Genomic DNA, 23,976 nt, shown 5'->3' with positions numbered 1-23,976 from the left:
TTTATACATAACTAAAAGAATCAAGGAAACAGTTAAAATGTTTATTAACGATAGTCCGAAGACTATAAACCACAAACGAAATATAAACCTTATTTCTTTGGCGTACATGGGGCTACTCACTCATTAACCAAAATAACAATAGGCTTGACTCTGAGAAAAAACAGAGAAGCACTGTGCAGTAACATGCTAAATCAGCTTGACTCTGACTTTATGAGAAGTAAGCTTGACTCGGTAGACCCTGGAGAAGCAACGTGACTCGAAAAATCAGAGAAGCTATGATAATGGTAATATTCAGCTTGACATGGAATCTGTGAGAAATCACTTGACTCAGAAGATTGAGCTCTTGCTTAAAGAAGTGATTTGACTCCAGACCAACAAGCAGGCGATATAGAACAAGGTCAGACTAGAGCTTGACTCTAACTTGTAGAGAAGTGCTTGACTCTGAAAGACTCATGAGAAGCCCTTGACTCGTACAAGGAGAAGTCTAGCCTAACTTCAAAATTTTAACTGCACATTCTGATACAACATAGTAAAACTTAATTGATAAATTGTAATAAAACTGTATGAATGTAAGAATACTTAAGAAGGGCGATTGGGGGTAAAAATTCCCCAGAATTTAAAAGCCAAAAGGAAAGAATAGTTTAACTATGAGTGTGTGTGATCATCCATCTCCAACATTATACACAGTGTGATCATCCACCGCCAACATTATACAGTGTGATCATCCATCTCCAACATTATACACTGTGTGATCATCCATCTCCAACATTATACACTGTGTGATCATCCATTTCCAACATTATACACTGTGTAATCATCCATCTCCAACATTATACACAGTGTGATCATCCATCTCCAACATTGTACACTGTGTGATCATCCATCTCCAACATTATACACTGTGTGATCATCCACCTCCAACATTATACACTGCATGATCATCCATCTCCAACATTGTACACTGTGTGATCATCCATCTGCAACATTATACACAGTGATCATCCATCTCCAACATTACACACTGTGTGATCATCCATCTCCAATGTTATACACTGTGTGATCATCCATCTCCAACATTATACACTGTGTGATCATCCACCTCCAACATTATACACTGCATGATCATCCATCTCCAACATTATACACTGTGTGATCATTCACCTCCAACATTATACACACTGATCATCCATCCCCAACACAAATCCCCAACACAATAAATAATGCTGTTGTGTTTGATATTCAGGCTATCTGCGATTGGGCTGTATGGCCAGAAACAGAGGCCAGATTTATGAAGCTTCTGATTGGTTCAAAGAAGCATTGCAGATCAACCAGGTACAGTCTTTATCAAATCCTCTATTTCTGCTTTACTGTCAGTTTTTCATATTTTTTTGTGAAAATATGAACCAGCTTGTTTCTTACTCCCAAATATTGGTAATTTAAATAGCACATATGTGTAGATAAATACCATTTATTCCTTCTCTGTAACTGATTTTTTTAAAACACAATTAATTAAAAATTAGACCAAAACAAGGCTACATCACTCAAAAGCTGTCTGAGTATTAATCCTAGGTATTATTAGAAACAACTCTTCTCCATCTGTGAAACTTATTTAGGATTAACCAAGTTAAAATAAGCCTGCTTATTGTCAATACGCTCCTACTTGATCAGGATCACCCAGATGCTTGGTCATTGATTGGAAATTTGCACTTGACCAAGCAGGAGTGGGGACCTGGACAGAAGAAGTTTGAACGCATCATCAGTCGGCCCAACACCAAGAATGACGCCTACTCACTGATTGCCCTTGGCAACGTGTGGCTGTCATCACTCCATCAGCCAATGAGAGACAAGGACAAGGTTAGTGAATTAAGATGATTGTTTGTACTGTCTGTCAAAAACTTAATCTTTGGGACATTTTAAGATACATTATGTAAATATCCACAGCCATTAAAGCTCATTTAGGCTTAACATTTCTGAGAAATAACGATAACATATTGTAACTGTTCAAATCAAAGTGGAATAACAAAACAAACATGTAACCGTCAAAATCCATTATGGCCACATGAGTGACCTATTGACCTTAAACAACATTACTATATCTAACCATGTTGTAGTGATTTGCTGATCTGAGTGAACTATTGACCTTTAAGGATCCCAGTACCACTGCCAAACACTTAACTGATTTTTCTTGCATGACTATAGCTTTGAGAAATCGTTTCTGAAAAATTTATACCTTGCAGGACTTTATCAAAAGAAAAATAATTAAAAGTGAAATTGATATAATCATCTGCATTTTTCTGAGAGTGAAAATACAGCAGGGCTAGGCGAGAATTTGAACCCTGGGCCTCAGGTTGTTTACTGTTGCTCTATCAGACTGAGCTACCACGTCAAAGAAAGGGTCCTGGCCCAACTTTGCTACAGTTGTTACTGTATATACAAAAAACAAGATTGCAGTGGGACAAGAATCCTTAATACAAATTGTTGTTGTGTCTACCCATGCTGAAGTAGTACACTGACCTGAGTGACCTATTGACCTTGTAGGAGAAGCGTCACCAGGACAGGGCCCTGGCTATGTACAAACAAGTGCTGAGGAATGATGATCACAACATCTGGGCAGCAAATGGCATAGGTAGGGCACTTTTCTTTATTTTTATGTTAGCAAATTATTCTTGATGGGTTTTGCACCAACAACTCGTTTACCATGCAGGTACACTAGGATGCATTAGATATTGCATCACTTTCAGAATTTTTAGCTCACCTGGCCCAAATGGCCATGTGAGCTTATGCCGTAATGCGGCGTCTGTCGTCCGTCCGTCAACTTTTTCTTTTAAATGACTTCTTTTGAAGAACTGGAGGACCTAGGGTCATGATATTTGGCCAGTAGGTACCTGGGAAGGAGTGCTATAAAATTTTCTCATTAAAATGACCTTGACATAGTTTCAAGGTCACAGGGGTCAAATATGTTAAAACCTTCAAACAACAATATCCTAAGAACCATTTGGACTATAGTCATAATACTTGAGTATGTTATATATGTAGACCAGCAGTGCAAATCTTTTTCTTATTCACAGTAATGAGGTTAAAGGTCAACTTTAAGTGCTAGTTGGGGGTCAAAAGACAACATTGATTAAAAGCTTTAACAATCTTCTCAAGTTCCATAAGGCCCAGGGTCATGATATTTGGCCAGTAGGTACCAGGGATAGAGTGCTATAAAGTTTCCTCTTTAAAATGACCTTGACCTACTTTCTGGGCCTCTTGTTTCAACATGGTCCCAAGTTCAAGACCAAAGTCTCCATTATAGTTATTGATATAAGATTTGTTTCTGAATTTGAAACTTTCAGTTAAGTCTGATTATATCAACCACAAATGCTATATAGACTTGACACACCACTTTTAGAACCTCTGACTTGGGACCATATTTGCAGGATGGAAGATTTTCTTACTACTCAGAAAACCTGATATGCTTTGCATGTCAAATAAAACAATATTAAGATACTTTTGATAGTTGAATGTTATTTTAGCGCATCACTGCTTTTCAAATAATATGTTTGAAATCTGTAAAATCACTTGATGAATAAATGTATGTGTGAAAAGCACAAAAATATCATTACCATTGAAATAGGTATCTTGACATTTTCAATACATGGAATTCATATATGAATAAAAAAAAAAAAAATCATATCAAAGTTCAAGGTTTAATATTTATACACAAAATAAAGTAACAATGTTGTTTGACACAAATGTGGTTATTTTTGGTGTTTGCACAATTTGTTGTAATCAACACTGTTTATAGAATGATATGTACATAGCACTTTTTTTCTTGATAGCCTATATACACTTGGTAATATAGTCTGAGCTCTATACTAGTCTTAGGTAGATTTCCATGGTATTGGTTGTATAGTCTTTTAAATTGGCAACATTCCAATGAATAACTAGTCACATATTGTAGATCACAAATGTTAGAGTCCTATAGTTTTGGAATTGTCCCAGAAGGTTTTACAGAGCAGCCCTCTGACATTTCTCTTAGTCTTGGAAATCTCGGTGAGTTTACAGAGCAGCCATCTGACGTTTCTCTTAGCCTTTGACATTTCGGTGAGTTTACAGAGCAGCCCTCTGACATTTCTCTTAGCCTTGGAAATCTCGGTGAGTTTACAGAGCAGCCCTCTGACATTTCTCTTAGCCTTGGAAATCTTGGTGAGTTTACAGAGCAGCCCTCTGCATTTCTCTTAACCTTGGAAATCTCGGTGAGTTTACAGAGCAGCCATCTGACGTTTCCTCTTAGCCTTGGAAATCTCGGTGAGTTTACAGAACAGCCATCTGACATTTCCTCTTAGCCTTGGACATCTCGGTGAGTTTACAGAACAGCCATCTGACGTTTCCTCTTAGCCTTGGACATCTCTGTGAGTTTACAGAACAGCCATCTGACGTTTCCTCTTAGCCTTGGCAATCTCTGTGAGTGTGCGAGTATTGTTGGACCTGTTTCTCTTGTTGGCGAACCACTTTTTCACCTGCTCACAGCTGATTCTACCTCTTTCTGCGAGTAACTCCACAGTGGATCCGGTCGGGTAGGGATGCTCTAAATGATCTTTATACCAATCCTCCATCACTTTCACTGACTTCTTAGACAAGAGGGGGCGTGGCTTAATTACCCGACTGGAACATGGGCTGGTGGATGACTCCTGTAACAAAGCCAGACTCTGTTCTACTCGTGTCATGATCTGATGGAGTTGGGAATCATAGTGAAAGTTGAGTGACCGCTGGTAGTCGGGGGCGTACTTCTGTGTATGTAGTGAGCGGAAACGTTCTGTCTCCACCAGAGCAGCCTGGTAACGGTAGAAGCTAGACAACTGGTTAACATCCTCTGGAAACCTGTCTGTCAGTTGGTTGAAACTTTCCTGTAGATCCTGCTCACGAGTAAAAACATTGGATTGTGGTTGGGTCGTCATAGTTGCTAGCAGCGACTGTGGCAGCATGTCTTCACGACAGTCGTTGACCAGGATGGCCTGAAGGTCACTGAAGAATGGATTGTTGGCGAGGGGACTGTCTGGTGGTGGACTGCCCAGCAGTCCGGTCAGTGAGTCATTAAAGCGACTGTCTATACCAGGACTGTTGTAGACTGGCTCACACGAGGTCAGCGACAGATTCTTCAGGTTTCTCGCTGGAGTTGTCTGCTCATTAAAGTTAACAGTTTCACCAGGGGGCACTTCAGTAGGTGATGACCCGACACTCGTAGCAAAGTTTTCAATGTCAAAGTTTAAATCACTAGCACTATTGTCATTAAATGATCCCCACACACATGATTCTGTTGGACTTCCATAATCTGTCAGTGTGGCTGAACACTCATACTCTGATAAAGACTCACGGTCCGGCAGCTCATCTTTTAATGTCTGTGAGATAACCTCATCCAGAAGGTCATGAGGTGACATGTTGAAGGTCACAGGAAGGTCAAGAGCATCTGGAGATAATGGCTGATTGAGGGATTCAATGAAAGCATCCATGATGCAGCACTAGTTCTGAGGCACTGGTCACTCAAAATGTCCAAGTTCGACTCAAAATGTCTGAGGTTCAAGATGCAAAGGTCGAAGTTAACTCAAGCAGTGTCAGAAGAAAGTGACATGACCCTGATGAAAATGTCAGGGTTTTTGTATTGAGTGGCCGGAGAGGTGAATACTTTTCACTTTCCAAATGACATTATATGATTGGCTAAGTTAAAAACAGCTGATTTCTCATGTACAGAAATCCTTCTTAGGTCAGGTGTATGGTTTCCCTGCCTTGACCCCTCCCCCCAAGCTGACCCCCTGCTAGGCACCTGATTGGCCCTGGGATGAGTTGATGGGTGTGGCCTAGTGGTCACACTTGTCTGATCTGGATCAGGTGATCATTAATAACATGTGTTTTGATTAGAGCTACTGAGTGTAATCACCATGGTGTGACACTCTGATGTTGTTTTAATGTAAACAAGTAACACCAACAGTGTATATTCTGAAATAAATGTCAATGTTGACACTTTTAGTTTTACAATTATTATAAAATCACATTTAGAAAGACAGATTTTTATTTTTATTTATTTTCAGGTTTTTTTTACAATGCAAAGTTAATGTTCATGTGTATCACATATGTAATCTGTAATAGCAGAAAATCTCACACACACTTATCTTTCTTCCACTTTCACACAAACAATTATTGATTGTCATTTTAATACAATTTTCAAAGGTTTACATTTACATTGCATTTGTATAAGGAAAGCAGAAAGAAAAGGTGAATAAAAAAAAGGCAGAAACAAATCAGTTTTATGAAAATTATGTATTACTGACTATATAAGAAATTGTGTTGAATAATTGTAACTTAACAGATGATATTTAAGCTAAAAGATGTACTCTTAACATTTCCCCCGAAAGTGCCTTTTGTAAAGGACAGCAGTTATAAAAATATAATTTTACTTAAAAAAAAGACTGCATTGCTACATGATTGCATGAGAGCCTTAATAAATAAAAACTTTTAGATCAATTCTGTAAGGCTCATAAGATTGAGGGAAAATTTAGGTCAAGTGTCCCAAAACAGTATGGGTGACATAACAGGCCGTAGGTAGGACTAATACTTGTTGTCATTTCTCTTTGATAGTAAGATATATAAATCTGAAAAAAGTATCTGCAACATGATGATTTGAAAAGTACATGAATAACTTGTGAGTGGATTGTCATAAGTAACTTACATAACATAGGGTACTCCATATTTGCTTCAATATCAGATTTCCAGCCGAATTAGATACAAATGTACTTGCATTGAACCAGAACTACTACTGTAAGTCATTGTATTTTTGTGAGAGATTTAATTCTTCGTTCATTCTCAAAGAGACTTGTACACAAATTTAACACTTGCATGCATGTTTATTCCAGAGCGTTTACATCATTGCAAGTTGAAGTATATGTGAATACAAATTACAGGTGAAGTGTGTATAATAGGGTTTATGCAGAAGTGTAGTAATTTGTAGTATTAGTTTTAGCTGCTTTCGTTCTACCAATGACAATTGTTTTATTCTTATAAACAATATAGTGTAGAGAATACCATATAACCTGATCTTCATGTCAAATGTTTACCTGTCTTTATAAATAATAATTGCTATGTACTTATTTTTCAAAAATATTTTTAATTAAAAATCCTATTTAATTAAGGTAAAGTTGGAATTAAAAGGTGATGTATGATATTTGTAAGCTTATTAAAAGTGAAACTTGTTAGAAACAATGTTAGAAATAAAATGGTCTCAAACTAGACTTCAAACTGCTTTGTTAATTTAAAAGACCTTAAAATTACTTTTGATACAGTATGGCTACTGTATGAATAATAGAATAAAGTGATATATAAAAACAATCCTATCATAAGCAATTAACTCTTGAGTTTGCAAAATTATGAAGACAAAAATTTGTTTTGAGATTGAGAAATGGTTTAGTGGCACTGTAGGTATTGAAGTCTGGAGAAATTCATATAGTGAGTTGCATAAAAGTTTTTACTGTATACACACGAGGACAAATATTTAATTTGTTCAATTTGCAAATCTATGAAAACAATGAGGCAGGATTTTTTTCTGGATTGAATAATTGGTTCTGAGTACTGGTACAATATATGTGAGCTAGTGACTGGCTTCATCTGTATACACACGGCCACACCCACACATCTAAGTTAGGCCAGACCCTGATTACTGCTTGGCCTGTTTAATTAGAGCCATTATCTGCGTCCCTCACGATCATTATTACCTGGTATATGGGACAAAAGAGAGCCAGCAACCCATCCCTGAGTTGGTGAAAGTGTTTGCTTAAGTAATTACAACTCATTTCTGATCACTATGATGTAAATGTAAGAGTGTGGGAGGATTATCAATATTTTAATTGAATTACTAAAGCCAGACAAACCTGATATTAATGAAATGTTATTAAATATTTTAGAATAAATGTTTTTTATTTCATTGATATATTTTTTTAATATTTATTTTACATTAATTTGATCTAATTTTTTAATATTTATTTTACATTAATTTGACAAAATTTGTTTATTTTTCCAGAGGAGATTTTTGATAGCACTTTAATTGGTAGATTTTATAAAATGATTTATTGATTTGGAAATACTGTAATACATCAAATATACTAGTAATCATGAAAAAAACTCCAGAATATTTATTATTGATTACTTATTTGGGGTTGTGGTGATTTCCCCCCTTCTGTTAGTTTGGTCTGGTAGTTGATCAACTATATGAGATTTGAGGAGAAGACTGATATAGACTTAGACTGTTCTCTTATCCTTTTGTTTATACCAGTTCTTCATTCTCAACTCTGTACTGTTATACTGTATTTATTACTGTATTTACAATAAAGTGTTAGGAAATTGAAACTGATTTAATTGTTGGGAATAACAAGATATAAATATTTTCATTTTTTTTGCAGTAGAAAAAGCGAGAGTCAGTCATCTGAAAATGTTTATACCATAGGAGATATGTTCTCAAAACTTAACATATTAGTGCAAACTGTCAATGTAGGTTAAGAAAATCCTGCATCATTATTTGGAAAAGTGCATCAACCTACTGAAACATACACATCAGTGATATATGATTGATGTAAAGGTGCTAGATTTTTCTGAATCACTGTAAACACATAGGTATATCTCCGTGCTGGACTTGTATTCTATATATATCATGTGTGTGTGTATGCGTGTGTACATACATCACTTGTGTCCGTGCCTGTTTGCGTGTGTATGTGTGTGCATATACCAAATTGTCAACTGTACAACTGCATAAACTTTGTACCAACTGTAGTTCATTTATTTCGTGAAATATGTCCTGTATCTTGTAAGCCAAAAAGCTTACGGAATAAATAAAATGAAGTGGATAACAGATGTAATTAAATTAGAATCACATAGCTTGGGGAAAATCAATCATGGAACTAAAAAACAAGAAAAGTATACAAACCAGTAATAAAAACATATACTATATGTATATATAAAAAGTATGATGATGAAATGGCTCTGTGCTAAGCACCAAATATTCAGACATGAAAAATAAGAATTGGTTAATATGTATGCTAAATAACAATCGCACATATACTCATAAACTGATTTATCTAATTCATTTATACATGTACAATGCATATGTAAATAAGATATTGTAAAAGTCACACTTTACTACAGTATCAAGAAATGTCTGGGTTTGGCATAGAGGGTTGTTTTATAAACAAATATGCTATCTCTGGTAATATATATAATTGGTTTGAAAATTGACTAACTAATAGATTGCAAAAAGTAATATTTGAAGGTTACAGCTCTAGTCTGATATATATTACAGCTGGTGTTCCCCAAGGTTCAGTTTTAGGTCCTTTTTTTTCTTTTATTCATAAATGATATTACTTGTGAAGTTACTTCTAATATAAACCTTTTTGCATATGATACATTTCTTTATTTAATTGTAGATAATGATCCACTATCAGCTAGTGAAATTTTAAATGATGATCTTGAATCAATTAATAATTGGGCTAATGAATGGCCAATTAATTTTAAGTCTAAAAAATCAGTAGGGTTTACCGTTTCCAAAAGAATTATTCACCATCCACCTATCACTTTTAATAATCACATCATAACCAACAGTGAATCTCATAAGCACTTAGGTCTAAATTTTAATTAATACAGAACATGGAACAGATCAATCTGATTTGTGAAAAAGCATATGCAAGATTGAATATTCTCCGAATGTTAAAATTTAAAGTTGAATCTTTTATTAGACCTATATTAGAAAAACTCTAGAAATAATGTATAAATCTTTTTGATAGACCTATATTAGAATAGGCTGGCATTGTTTGGAATAACTTTCTTTAAATCAAATTGATGAAATTGAAAATATTCAATTAGAAGCTATAAGACTAATTACTAGCCTGCGTAAAAGTACATCACATAACAAACTATATAATGAAACGAAATTTGACAAATTACAAGTTAGAAGAAGCAATCACAGACTCATACTGATGTACAAAACTATTAACCATATTATCTCCTTATTATCTTTATGGAATAATTGAACCATTTATTAATTCAAATCAAAATGATACTTATAATTTAGGAGATCGAAGATACTTTAAAATACCATTTGCTAGAAGAAATATCTTTCAAAATAGTCTTTTTCTCTTGCACAATGAATAAATGGAATCGGTTAAATAAGGAAATAACTGAATCACTCTCTTTGTCTACTTTTAAACGTAAATCAAATAAGATGTCATCCTCCTACGATGATGATGTAATTGATATATATAAAATTGCCAGTCTCGTAAACTTAATGTTATTTTATGCCAGCTTAGAAATGGGGTAAATAATCTTAATTATGATAAGCGTTGTACATCCTTAGTACTGAAAGGCTGATGTAGTTATTACTTTAGTAAGTCTGACTCTTCGTACATTTTACAACATTTTCTAATTTCACCTACGTAACCTCCTATTGTTAATCCAGTTTTACCTATTAATGTACTTTATGCGCATAATTTATTACTTACATTTGAGTGTTTACACTGACAGTCGTTATATTTGTATGTGTGTCTATTTCGAGTTGTGAGAGAGATGTATGTGTGTAAGTATATCATGTGTGTTTATCGTTGTGAGCTGTGGTTACAGTTCTTCAAACTTAAATTTAATAATCATTATTCCAAGAATTATTCAAACTCTTAAATAGTACATTTTTGATATCACATGCTGTAATGGGAATTGGAGAAGACTTATATAGGCTTTAGCCTGTTGTCAAAAATCCTTTTGGAAAACAATAAAATATCTTGAATTGAAATGTTTTATGCTTTCTTCCAAACAACCATATGATAGACAAATTGGGCCAATAAAAAAAAATCTGAGGTCTTTATCCTGATGTGTTGTAAACACATTTGTATCCCAGTGCTGGACTCCATTGGAGGTTTTTATCCTGATGTATAGTAAATATAGCAGTATCTCAGTGCTGGACTCCATTGGAGGTTTTTATCCTGATGTATAGTAAATATAGCAGTATCCCTATGTTCGTTTTTTTCAACCTGATGTGAAGTAAGTTTTTATCCTGATGTGTAATAAATATAGCAGTATCTCAATGCTGGACTCCGTTGGAGGTTTTTGTCCTGATGTGTAGTAAATATAGCAGTATCCCTATGTTGGTTGTTTTCATCCTGATGTGAAGTTAAGTTTTTATCCTAATGTGTAATTAATATAGCAGTATCTCAGTGCTGGACTCCGATGGAGGTTTTTATCCCGTTGTGTAGTTAACACATGTCCCATTGCAAAGTTTTGTATAGAATATCATCATATTGACAGCGTACTGTTTTATTACTTATAAATAAACATTAGACAAGCAAAATAGCTATGTTTCTGTTACAAGACTAAGGTATTAAACAAACTAATGGCAGTATGTATAGTTTTTGACCAGTATATTTCACCTCCAGGCAAGTTCTTTTTCGAATCCACTTGCCCAAAGGACCATTACTATTGGAGATTTAGGTCCCTGCTCAGTGCTGGAGATTTTAATCCTGGTTTTGCTTTTCTCTGTATACATGGTATCAGTGAAGTTTAGTGACTGCTAAGAAATCTTAGATTGTGTTAATGATGTTGTTGAGGGGTCAAGGAACAAGCCAAGTGGTCAAGGGGACTGGAGTGCCCGGAGAAAACATGTGGCCAGTACCTGGTGACTGCTCCACATAGTCATCAAACCCGCGACCCAGTGGATGTTCAAGTTAACCATGTTTAAGTCCTATCATTGCCTGACACCAACAGATTGTTCAAATTTTTTATTTGGTAAATTGGATAAATGGTAGTTATGCCAAAGTAAGCCACCAGTACTTGAAATAAATGTGTTCTTGAAAATGAAATATGATATGAATTTAATCTCAACCTCCCTAATCCTTATCATTTTCATTACAATAGTCCTGCGTTGTACATGTTTGGTAAGCTTGCAGTTGAATATTGAACTTTCTTCACAAATTCACTGATGGGAACAATGCTTAAGTTGTGAAAATTTTAATGGCTAAGTTTACATCGAACTGTATACGATGGAATCTAGTTGAAGGTATGTTTTATACAGGTTTCCAGATTGTACAGGTTCACTTTATGTGGTCCTGCAGAACCTCGTTGAATACCAGGTTTATACAGGTATTCAGATTACCTAGAAATGTATATAACAGAACTTAGCTGAATATAATATTTGTATAGGTTCCCAAATTTAACAGATAATAATCAGTCTCCCAATGCTATAGCTATACAGCAATTCATACATTATCCTCAGAGCTGATGTTCTTAGACAAAATTCTTGGGGGCCTGTTCAAGCAAATGGTTGTTTTTCTGTCCCAAATGTAAAACGGATATATATTTTCATATTCAATGTTAATCTCAGGAAGCCAAGATTACAAAATAAAGCTAATAATCTGAACAAGAGTGAAATATGTAAGAAAAATATAATTATAGTAACTGACATAAAATATTAGAGGATCAAATATTAGAACATTGTTTTATCAAATCAATATAAATGTTTTCCTATTTGAAGAAATGGAATGAATGTTATTTGTTGATGAGGATTTTTTAAGTTGTTACTGTAAAGATATTTAGCGATAAACAAGGTTATCAATACATCTGAAATTACCAAAATAAAAAGAAGAAACACAGGGTACTTAATATAATGTACTTCACAGGGTACTTAATATAATGTACTTCACAGGGTACTTATATAATGTACTTCACAGGGTACTTAATACAATGTACTTCACGGGGTACTTAATATAATGTACTTCACAGGGTACTTAATACAATGTTCTTTACGGGGTACTTAATACAATGTACTTTACGGGGTACTTAATACAATGTACTTTACGGGGTACTTAATACAATGTACTTCACAGGGTACTTAATACAATGTACTTTACGGGGTACTTAATACAATGTACTTTACGGGGTACTTAATACAATGTACTGCGATGAAATAACTGACATGGGAGACAAAAATAGAAACCAATTTTCAATAAATATGCTTTAAACTAATGAAAACTTTTTCACTAATTTTTCCATCTAATATTTTCATAAACTATAAAAAAAAAAATCCTTTGTCACAGATTTCTTACTATGTAGCATTTTTTTGCAATACATTCTATCTTTCTGGGATTTTTTGGTGACATTTTTGTTTTTGTTTAGAAAACATGTTTTTAACACAAAAACAGCTCTACAAAAATTCTCTTCACTTGCACTGAACTAGTATGTTGACTTGTAAATATTGTGTCGATGTTCTAATCTTATAACCCTCAGGAATACTATATCATTTAAATATTTTGTAGAAATACATTTTTGTGATTGTTCTTGATGTCATTGTTCAATTAGTGGCAATTTTCATACTGGTTTTTTTTTGCTGTGGAAATTTTCACTAGTTTTATATTAACTACATCAGGAAGGTAATGTGTAAACATAAATTGACACATCAAAATACTGACATTGTACCAGCAATGAGAATACTGTAGGCTGGGAAATGTTCCTGGCAGTTTAATTTTCGCCTGTTTTGCCTTCCTTTATTAAGGCTAATTTATCATTACAGCCAACATTTGTAAACAACATAATATACATAGTAATTTAATGTGAAGGGCAATATGGCAAAAATGGATTTTACTGTCAAAGGGCGGATATTTGACAGAGCGAAAGTTTTCCAGTATCAAGTCCACTGCACAAAAGCAGTAAGAACAGAAACTTCCCCTTTCGTAGTTTTCATAAAGATTTGAAAACGTAAAAGGAAAATCAATTTTCCTCTCTCTGTTTAATTTTCTCTATCTAATTTTAAGACATTTGAATAATTAGCATTTCTCTTTAATATATGGAGGAAACTGCCATCATACCAGAAATGAACTCCAAAGTCTAAACTGGTGATTCAAATGATTGCCGTTTGTAACACAAAGATGAGAAAATCCTCCTGTTCTTGTTACTCACAATTTATTTGGTTTGATATAATTGTCAATAAGTGAACTCTGTATTTAACTTAAGAACATTGGAATCATATATATTTTCATAATTATTGAAATTAAATAAATAACGTTGATTGAAAATGGTCGCAAATCAAATAAAAGTCAATGGCCACTGAAAACTTTTACAACTCTGCTTGAACATTTTCATCTTGACAATTACTTAATTTGTTTTGAAAGTATGGAAGAATGATACAATTTGTTGAGCACATTACCCTTAAAAAAGTGTTATTTACAAACTTGTAAACACAAAAAGAAGAAAACCCTTGGGGTGGTCTTGTTGCTCATGATTTAGTTTTTAATTAGTGAATTTTGAGATGTAGTTAGCAACCAAGACAATAAGGAAACAATTGTTACTCATTATTTATTATAATGATAATTATAAGTAATTAACTCATTCACCCCTGAAGACACATTTGAACTCTTCCAATTCAAAGGTCGGAATAGTTCATTATGAAATTTCAGGGGTGAATGAGTTAACTAGTAATACATAGGTATTCTAGTGGCTTAAATTACCTATCCAATGGTAACATTTAGCATTACATTGTCTTGTTAGGGATGGTTTTCCAGACCAGTACTATAACCATTAATAAGCCCAATTAACATTGTTATAACTTTAAGTTGGGTGCTCTATCTGTTGTACTTTTGTGGGGGTGGGGGTGCCAGAAATTTAAACAGCATCTGCTACATCAGGTCAAAATAATTAATTTAAAAAAAAAATGATTGAACAACAATTATCAAAAACCAATTTAAAGCCTAATGAATTGTTATGACATATCTGGGATCAAAATAACTTTCTTTTATCACTTGCAAAGTTTTGGAGGTAAAAACCAAGCTTCTAAGCAGTATTATGAGTTTAGAAATTTATAGATAATGCACTCGACACAAAAGATATTAATATATTCACACTAATGACATAAGCAATCGTGAAGTTTATTATTTGCTCTGTGACTAGTCCAAGAATAGCTACCCATAGAAAATTGAAAGTGAGGAATATTTGACCTGCAAAATGTTTAATTTACTTACATTTAACATGTTTGAAAGTATTAAATTCAAACTTTGGTAATTCATTTTGTGTGGAGCTGGCAAGTTAAAACATAAAAAATATTTACAAAAATCGTTTCTACTTTTATTAAAAATCATTAATATTAGAAGATCTGACAGAGACGGTAGTACAGTAATACTATATATATATATCTTTCCTATTGTTTCAGTCATTTCATAGCGTAATTGTTTACTTGATGTGTTTCCCATTTAAAACTGTTGGATCTCATAGTAGAGGAACAATGAATAATTTAGTGTAATTTATTGGGTTTGCAATAAACAGAAGTTTATCTGAGACGTGTTGATAACATGTACAGCTGTTGTCTAGTTAGAATTAAAATTAAATAATTATCATTTTGTTCTAGATTTGAAAATCATCGCAAATCAAATAATTTCAACAGAAAAAAATGCAATTTAGTTTGAAAAAAAATCCTTTTGAAGATTTATTTATATGTCTTGAAACAAGCATTACTATAAATAAAATTGTTATTTGCAAACTTGTAACATCAGTTCATTATTGATCCCATTATATGCCCTATAATAAAAAAAAAAATGCTGAAAGAATAAGTATGAACATACTTATTTATGGGAGGATTCCAGGTATTGTGTATGGAGTGAAATCTATGCAGAAGATTTGTTAATTAAAAAAACAGGTAGAATTCCAATTCCATAGTTCAATCCCTTTTGTAAGCAAAAGATTGAAATGTCGTCAAGTGGGAACTGCTCTGCCATTTCCTTGCTTTATCTTTTCTTAATGTAGTTTTGTAAACTTAATACTTGTCATCATTGAATTTTTCAGCTTTTATTTATAAATACCTACAAAAATCCTACATTACAAACATGACATTCAAAATGAGATATAGATGAAAGTAGCTTGATTTGACCTTGTTATTTGTTAATAATGCTATAGATGAATGGAATCAGGAGTTTATGACCAGGGCACTGTAATCTTTGTTATATGTTGACACTTCTCAACAACATTTAAAACAAAATTGAATTTAAAAATGGTAAAAGATGTAATTTCTTTATTGTGTAAAAACAAGATAAAACCATGTTGATTTACTAATTTATAATGTGACACGTAGAATCATTTACCTGGGTATGAAAAATGAATACAAAGAATTATGAAATTAATTGACAATCTAGTATGAAAATGACATTTACCTGTAGGGCTTATGGTTTAACTAAAAAATGAACTGATATTAAAACCAGTTAATACACTGTTTACTTGTAGAGTTTGTTATTCCGAGACCGATTGCGTTTGTTTGCGAACCACTTTCGTACCTGTTCTATTGACAGACCACAGTCCAGGGCTATATGTAGTGTCTGGTCCCGAGACGGATAGGGGTTACTTAGGTTCTCTTCGAACCATGTATCCAATGTCTTGACCGCATGTTTGGGCAGGAGGCGTGTCTTTCGGACCTCCCCACCACCCGTAGGCTTGTGACTGTCCAGTTGTCTGTAGCCACTAACACTGATCTTCTGATGAACCTGTTGTATGATACGCTGGACCTGGAAATCAAAGTCGCCCTGTGTTAACCTTTGACCTGTGATGTCACATCCATCCTTTCTGTATCGGTCATATTGTTGCTGTAATACAGCCATATTGAATTGGAAAAATTCCAGTAATTGTGTTGCCTTAGTAATGTCTGTTTTTTGTAATTCTTGCAACATCTTCTTCATCTTGCGTTCCTGTTTCCTGACATGGCTGGATAATTGGAACACATTAGTCCGGTCACCATGTCCGGGGTTGGACATCTGGAACACACTTGGTCTGTCACAAGCAGCACTTTTTGTTGGCATTATGTATGGCTGTTCCTGCATTCTAATGTCCACGTTGTAGATATCCTCATGGGGATGTTTTGGTGTACTTTTACTGTAGAACGAGGTAACGTTAGTGTTAGGGGCTGCTGCTGCGGTCACTCGCTGGTGTGTATCCCTGGTGTTCGGCACCCTTTTTACAGTTGCAGTGGCAGCCATATTGTCTTTCCCAGACTGGACACATGCTTTATTTTCCACACTGTAGTCACTTCTGTACTGACTTTGACCTGACTCTCCAAGGTCATCCTGAGATGTTGCATAGTTGGTAAACTGGTCAGAGTTTATGTCCGGGTTATACTGACGGTCACTGGCCACAGGTGGGCGGTCAACACTGGGATACAAGACCGAGTCCCTGGTCTGATAATAAATCTGGCCATAGTGATCATGATTTCCGTGGTGACCAGAATCTGATCCATATGGCAGATGCCAACTAGGATAATACTGCTGAGGGGTAACTACAAGTGGTGAGGGCTGAAACACCTCAACAGCCTCCTGTTGGCCGTATCCATGGTAGTATGGATGGAGTGCGTAGTTGTAGGCTGACCAATGGTCACTTTGTGCTGTGGATACATGTTGAAGGTCATAATGACCTTCAAGCGGGTGGAAGCTGCTGTGGTCAGGATACATGGCATTGCGGTGGCGGTTCCGATGATGGTCTGTGTCCATGAAGGTAGACATGTGAGTCTGTGACGGCCAAGTGTCAAATCCGCGATATGAATCTGGGTAGAAAGCAAGCTTTGACTGTTTGGATCGCAGAGAAACTTGGCAGTTGAAGTGGAGGTCCAAAATGTCCATAGTCGTAACACCAAAAACAAGATGTCACTAGCGTTGTAGCTTGCTCATGCATGAGTGCACCATCTTCCGTAGGGTTATGTGCATGTCATACGGACTAACATAACTTGTGCCGCAGTGTATCCAGTAATTATACAAACTATCTCACTTCATTTCACATCACTTTTTAACAACAGTTTTCTGAGTGTGACTGAAGTTTTGACGATTCTCAATAATATCGTCAGCTTCTGTGATATCAGCACATGTGCAGGGATGTCTTCAGATTGAGCCGTTCTAGTGTGGTATTGAAGTCTTATACTTGAATGACAGATTATTAAAATAATCCATTGTATTCTATGTGTGAATGAGATAATGGAATTTTTAGTATTATAGATTTCAAAATGGGTCACGTGCTTTAACGTGTTGAAAAGTGTTAGAAAATATTAATTAAAATGATACACGTAAAAAGAAAAAGTTTAGAACATTTGTTCAATTTCAAGGCCTTCCGTGAAGGGGCTTAGGTGTTAGGGAGGGTCAATAGATCTGTACTCGCTGCCCGCAGAAATCCGATACTTTGATCTTTTGTCCTCATAACGTCTTTGAAGTCCCTCATTCACCCCCTCATTCAGCCATTAAATTAGGCAGCTTTGATGCAACAAAAATGCAATAGTATTTCTGACCTCTCCTGTAGTTAATGGATCTATGTTTACATAGTGAGGCTCCACAGGGCTCACAACTGATTTCTTTTTTAAGTGGCAACCATCTAAAGGTATTTTTTGAATTGCTTTTCATTTTATTTTTAAATTTTCCATACCGCCATATATGAATTTTATCAAATGAAACCAAGATATTATTTCTAATGGTTGATATTATTTACAGTTTCCAGGACTAATTAAACACTTACATTTCAATAAGGGTTACAAAATATTACTTGAACATCAATGATAAACATTAAAAGGGGGGAAAAAAATCTGTGTATTATATAAATGCATAGAAAAATTGTGAATATGTTTTAGGCAATTAATGCACTTGCAGAAAATTTCTGTGTTCATGATAACATCATTAAGTCTCTATAGAAACATTATCAAGTAACAGTTTAGATACACGAAGGATCTTCAACATTCAGGACACCAACACATGACAACTTGTGTAAGAAAACCAGGCTAAAGCAACTGCATGTAATATTTCTAAAACAACAAGCTGATATATCCAGGTATAAAAACCAAACTGTGAAGGAATTGTAGGCAGCTGGTTAGGTGAGCACAACACAGAGATGACATCCGGTTATTTTTAAGCTATGAATGTTTTTAGCAAATGTTGTTATGGTCCTATAACACACATTGCTATTGATGACAAACTTAATAAAGCTCGGTAGGGATTTATGTAAGTTTGCCAGCAATAGAAATGTGTGTTATAGGACCATAGCAATATTTGCTCAAATAATCATTACTTATATTTACATTTTGATAGAGTAGTTATGCTTTCTCCAGTTATTTCAAACAGTTTTTTAAGCAAATAATTCACACTAGCAAATCTTGTTATTTTCTCATAACAACATCTGCCTTCTTAATGCATTGCAATGGAAGGATGCATAGCAAATGTAAATATAAAACTTTATTGTGTAGGCCTATCACTGGCACATCACACATGACATCCTGTTATACAACTTTATTAATTACGTAGGCCTATCAATGACACATCACACATGACGACCTGTTATACAACTTTATTACGTAGGCCTATCACTGGCACATCACACATGACATCCTGTTATACAACTTTATTACGTGGGCCTATCACTGGCACATCACACATGACAACCTGTTATACAACTTTATTACGTAGGCCTATCACTGGCACATGACGTCCTGTTATACAACTTTATTACGTAGGCATATCACTGGCACATCACAGATGACGTCCTGTTATACAACTTAATTACGTAGGCCTATCAATGACATATCACACATGACGTCCTGTTATACAACTTAATTATGTAGGCCTATCAATGACATATCACACATGACGTCCTGTTATACAACTTTAATATGTAGGCCTATCAATGGCACATCACACATGATGTCCTGTAATACAACTTAAATATGTAAGCCTATCAATGGCACATCACAGATGACGTCCTGTTATACAACTTTATTACGTAGGCATATCACTGGCACATGATGTCCTGGTATACAACTTTAATATGTAGGCCTATCAATGACACATCACATATGACGTCCTGTTATACAACTTTAATATGTAGGCCTATCAATGACACATCACACATTACAAGGGTAATATCTGACCAAATTACACAAATGTAGTGACCAGAAAAAACATTGTAGGTATTAAATGTGTCACATTGTTTCAATACTGACTGGTCCCTTTGTCAAGCTATAACTGAGTGAGGGATTTGTATTGTTTGTCAATACGGTCACTTCCACACACGGACTTCACATCCCTTCATCAGTCCTGTCACCCAGTCACTTCTACACACAGACTTAACACCCCTACATCAGTCCTGTCACCCAGTCACTTCCACACACAGACTTTACATCCCTACATAAGTCCTGTCACCCAGTCACTTCTACACACAGACTTTACACCCCTACATCAGTCCTCTCACCTAGTCACTTCTACACACAGACTTCATATCCCTACATCAGTCCTGTCACCTAGTCACTTCCACACACAGACTTTACACCCCTACATCAGTCCTGTCACCTAGTCACTTCTACACACAGACTTTACATCCCTACATCAGTCCTGTCACCTAGTCACTTTCACACACAGACTTTACACCCCTACATCAGTCCTGTCACCTAGTCACTTCCACACACAGACTTTACACCCCTACATCAGTCCTGTCACCTAGTCACTTCTACACACAGACTTTACACCCCTACATCAGTCCTGTCACCTAGTCACTTTCACACACAGACTTTACACCCCTACATCAGTCCTGTCACCTAGTCACTTCTACACACAGACTTTACATCCCTACATCAGTCCTGTCACCCAGTCACTTTCACACACAGACTTTACACCCCTACATCAGTCCTGTCACCTAGTCACTTCCACACACAGACTTTACACCCCTACATCAGTCCTGTCACCTAGTCACTTCTACACACAGACTTAACACTCCTACATCAGTCCTGTCACCTAGTCACTTCTACACACAGACTTCACATACCTACATCAGTCCTGTCACCCAGTCACTTCCACACACAGACTTCACATCCCTACATCAGTCCTGTCACCCAGTCACTTCTACACATAGACTTTACATCCCTACATCAGTCCTGTCACCCAGTCACTTCCACTCACAGACTTTACACACCTACATCAGTCCTGTCACCCAGTCACTTCTTAACACAGACTTTACCCCCCTACATCAGTCCTGTCACCTAGTCACTTCTACACACAGACTTCACATACCTACATCAGTCCTGTCACCCAGTCACTTCCACACATAGACTTCACATCCCTACATCAGTCCTGTCACCCAGTCACTTCTTCACACAGACTTTACACCCCTACATCAGTCCTCTCACCTAGTCACTTCTAAACACAGACTTCACATCCCTACATCAGTCCTGTCACCCAGTCACTTCCGCACATAGACTTCACATCCCTACATCAGTCCTGTCACCCAGTCACTTCTACACACAGACTTTACATCCCTACATCAGTCCTGTCACCCAGTCACTTCTACAAACAGACTTCACACCCTCAGTCCAGTCACCCAGTCACTTCTACACATAGACTTCACATCCCTACATCAGCCCTGTCACCCAGTCACTTCTACAAACAGACTTCCCTCCCTCAGTCCAGTCACCCAGTCACTTCTACACATAGACTTTAAATCCCTACATCAGTCCTGTCACCCAGTCACTTCTACACATAGACTTCACATCCTTACATCAGTCCTGTTACCCAGTCACTTCTACACATAGACTTCACATCCCTACATCAGTCCTGTTACCCAGTCACTTCTACACATAGTCTTCGCATCCCTACATCAGTCCTGTCACCCAGTCACTTCCACACACAGACTTTACACCCCTACATCAGTCCTGTCACCCAGTCACTTCTACACATAGACTTTACATCCCTACATCAGTCCTGTCACCCAGTCACTTCTACACATAGACTTCACAACCCTACATCAGTCCTGTCACCTAGTCATTTCTACACATAGACTTCACATCCCTACATCAGTCCTGTCACCCAGTCACTTCTACACATAGACTTCACATCCCTACATCAGTCCTGTCACCCAGTCACTTCTACACACAGACTTTACATCTCTACATCAGTCCTGTCATCCAGTCACTTCTACACAGACTTTACATCTCTACATCAGTCCTGTCACCCAGTCACTTCTACACATAGACTTCACATCCCTACATCAGTCCTGTCACCCAGTCACTTCTACACATAGACTTCACAACCCTACATCAGTCCTGTCACCCTGTCACTTCCCAAAATACATTTCACAGCTACATTTTTGTACTGGAAATACCATTTGCGATAGACACTCCTTATTGTAGAAACAAATATCAAAACGAATGTCTCATTTGAAAATTCTTTTCTGATGATATTTTTATTGTAACATGAAGTATGAGTGGGTTGGTTGATAATCAATCAGTCATGTTTGTTTTAAGGTCAAAGGTGTGTCTTAAAATCAGAATATCAATTATGCATCTCACACCTTGAGAACTTGATACAGTAAGCTGACAATTTAATCAAGCTATTGGAGGTAAATGTCATAATTACCATGATGTGTTTGTGTGTGGTGCTATCTTTATCATGGTTGTGTGTGTGCAGGTGTGATAATAATACCCTGTTGGTGGGTGCTGGACTTCGAGAGCCCCATGTTGGATCATTTAGTACATAATCGTGGTGTGGGCCTGCACAAAACAAAGCACAGCTCAAGGACCATTGTCTACGACAGGGAGGAACCCCGCCCCCAATAACCACTATTAAATGCAGAATGCAAGTGCAATTGTCAGGATGTATGTGGCCTTTTTTGAATAACAAATGGCAACTTTTTGATAACTGTTGATTGATCCTATTCACATAAACACTTGATTGGTGTGAAAAGCTCAGCCCACTTAAACAGTAGGGTGCCTTAATAACAGACTGCGTTTATTTGATATATAACGCTGTTCTATAGATCTGAGGGTTGTGTATAATAAAACGGTTATTTCAATGAGGGGTCCTGTAATTCTTTGCCAATGAATGGTGCTCTTTCTGTTCCATTGTGGTGCCTGCTCCCGGTAGGGAATGGAATACCACTAACTGGATTATATCATTAGGGAACTGGGGTCAACAGCGACAAACGAACCTGACCTCAATCATCGGAGATACCCAACACTTGGTCGACAAGCCGACCCCCTCGCAATGTTTTTCATTTTACGGCCCATCACCTGCGGTGAACGATGCACCAGTTGACACGGACTGAAGATGGCGTGAAGTGTTGGGACAAGTACACTCACAATATTTGTCCATGTTTTGAGCTAAATAAGCTAGTTCCACCTTCTCGCCTGTCCACAGCTGTAATTAGAACACAAATAGTACTTCAAAGTCCCACGAAAGCTTGACTTGGTATTAAATTAGCACTAAGTATGCCTAGTCGGGCGAGGTTGTAAGGATATAGAGGTAGCTAGAGTGGTAGGATCTGTTTTAGGACATATTGATCACAGCCGGCTATGAGGTTATATCGGTACAGAACAAGCAAACATGTGTTTTTACTCACGTATAACATGGCAAATCCATGTCTAAGGAAAAAAGAAATTACATTGTCAAAATTCAAGTATGCTATTCATTCAAATATATAATTAGGAAAAAAAGATAAATCAATTTTGTATTGGCATGTTTAAACTGGAAATGTAAATACCAGTACCATAACTATTACGAAATTGTGTTTTAATTGTTCTGTCTTGCCCACACTTTGTATTCCAGTGGAGATTATCCCCTCCTCTCTGTTTAGTTTTGTTTAGATTAAATTAGCCTTGTTTTATAATTGATTATGTACACCATTAAATTAGGCAAAACAAAAAGGCATGTTTGATTCCTGTTTTATAGAAGCCCTAGTAAATTATATTTAAATTAGAAAAACTTAAAGTGATATTTGTTTTAAAAACATGAATATTGAGTTTTTTAGTGAAGAAAATAATGTTTCTAACAAATGTGTAGCTAAAAACTTCTTGTTTTACTATATTTGTTATCTTGATGTACATGACACTTGTCTAAATCAAATCAAAGTTCATGTCTGAAAAATTAAGGGTAGGTATAGTTAATAAATTTATCTTTTATTTTTTTAAGGTTCATATAGAAGAGT

General features: G+C 35.9%; 2 protein-coding genes across 5 annotated transcripts in view; one reads left to right on the top strand and one right to left on the bottom strand.

Moving 5' to 3' along the window:
* Positions 1-23,976, top strand: part of LOC110460437 (RNA polymerase-associated protein CTR9 homolog) — a 51,435-nt gene that overhangs the window by 13,502 nt on the left and 13,957 nt on the right. For all 3 annotated transcript variants that reach the window (XM_021513327.1, XM_021513326.1, XM_021513328.1), the window contains 3 exons: positions 1,244-1,332; positions 1,669-1,854; positions 2,539-2,626. In XM_021513327.1, the coding sequence (XP_021369002.1) occupies positions 1,244-1,332; positions 1,669-1,854; positions 2,539-2,626 (363 nt within the window). The remainder of the gene's footprint in view (positions 1-1,243; positions 1,333-1,668; positions 1,855-2,538; positions 2,627-23,976) is intronic.
* LOC110460439 lies at positions 3,693-5,583 on the bottom strand. Of its 2 annotated transcripts, XM_021513330.1 has the most exons (2): positions 4,437-5,583; positions 3,693-4,384 (listed from the first exon to the last, which is right to left on the bottom strand). In XM_021513330.1, the coding sequence occupies exons 1-2, from the start codon at positions 5,493-5,495 to the stop codon at positions 4,352-4,354; spliced, it is 1,092 nt and encodes a 363-aa protein (XP_021369005.1). In that variant the 5' UTR covers positions 5,496-5,583; the 3' UTR covers positions 3,693-4,351. The 2 variants fall into 2 exon arrangements, with proteins under 2 accessions (XP_021369005.1, XP_021369004.1); XM_021513329.1 differs by having other exon boundaries at positions 3,693-5,583.

The sequence above is a fragment of the Mizuhopecten yessoensis genome, unplaced genomic scaffold (genome assembly GCF_002113885.1).
Source record: "Mizuhopecten yessoensis strain PY_sf001 unplaced genomic scaffold, ASM211388v2 scaffold10401, whole genome shotgun sequence".
Lineage (NCBI taxonomy): Eukaryota > Metazoa > Mollusca > Bivalvia > Pectinida > Pectinidae > Mizuhopecten > Mizuhopecten yessoensis.
This window is presented reverse-complemented; position numbering and strand designations above follow the sequence as displayed.

What these genes read in the sequence shown, in the direction of transcription:
- LOC110460439 (XM_021513329.1), bottom strand. Translation starts at nt 5,495, where the DNA reads ATGGATGCTTTCATTGAATCCCTCAATCAGCCATTATCTCCAGATGCT.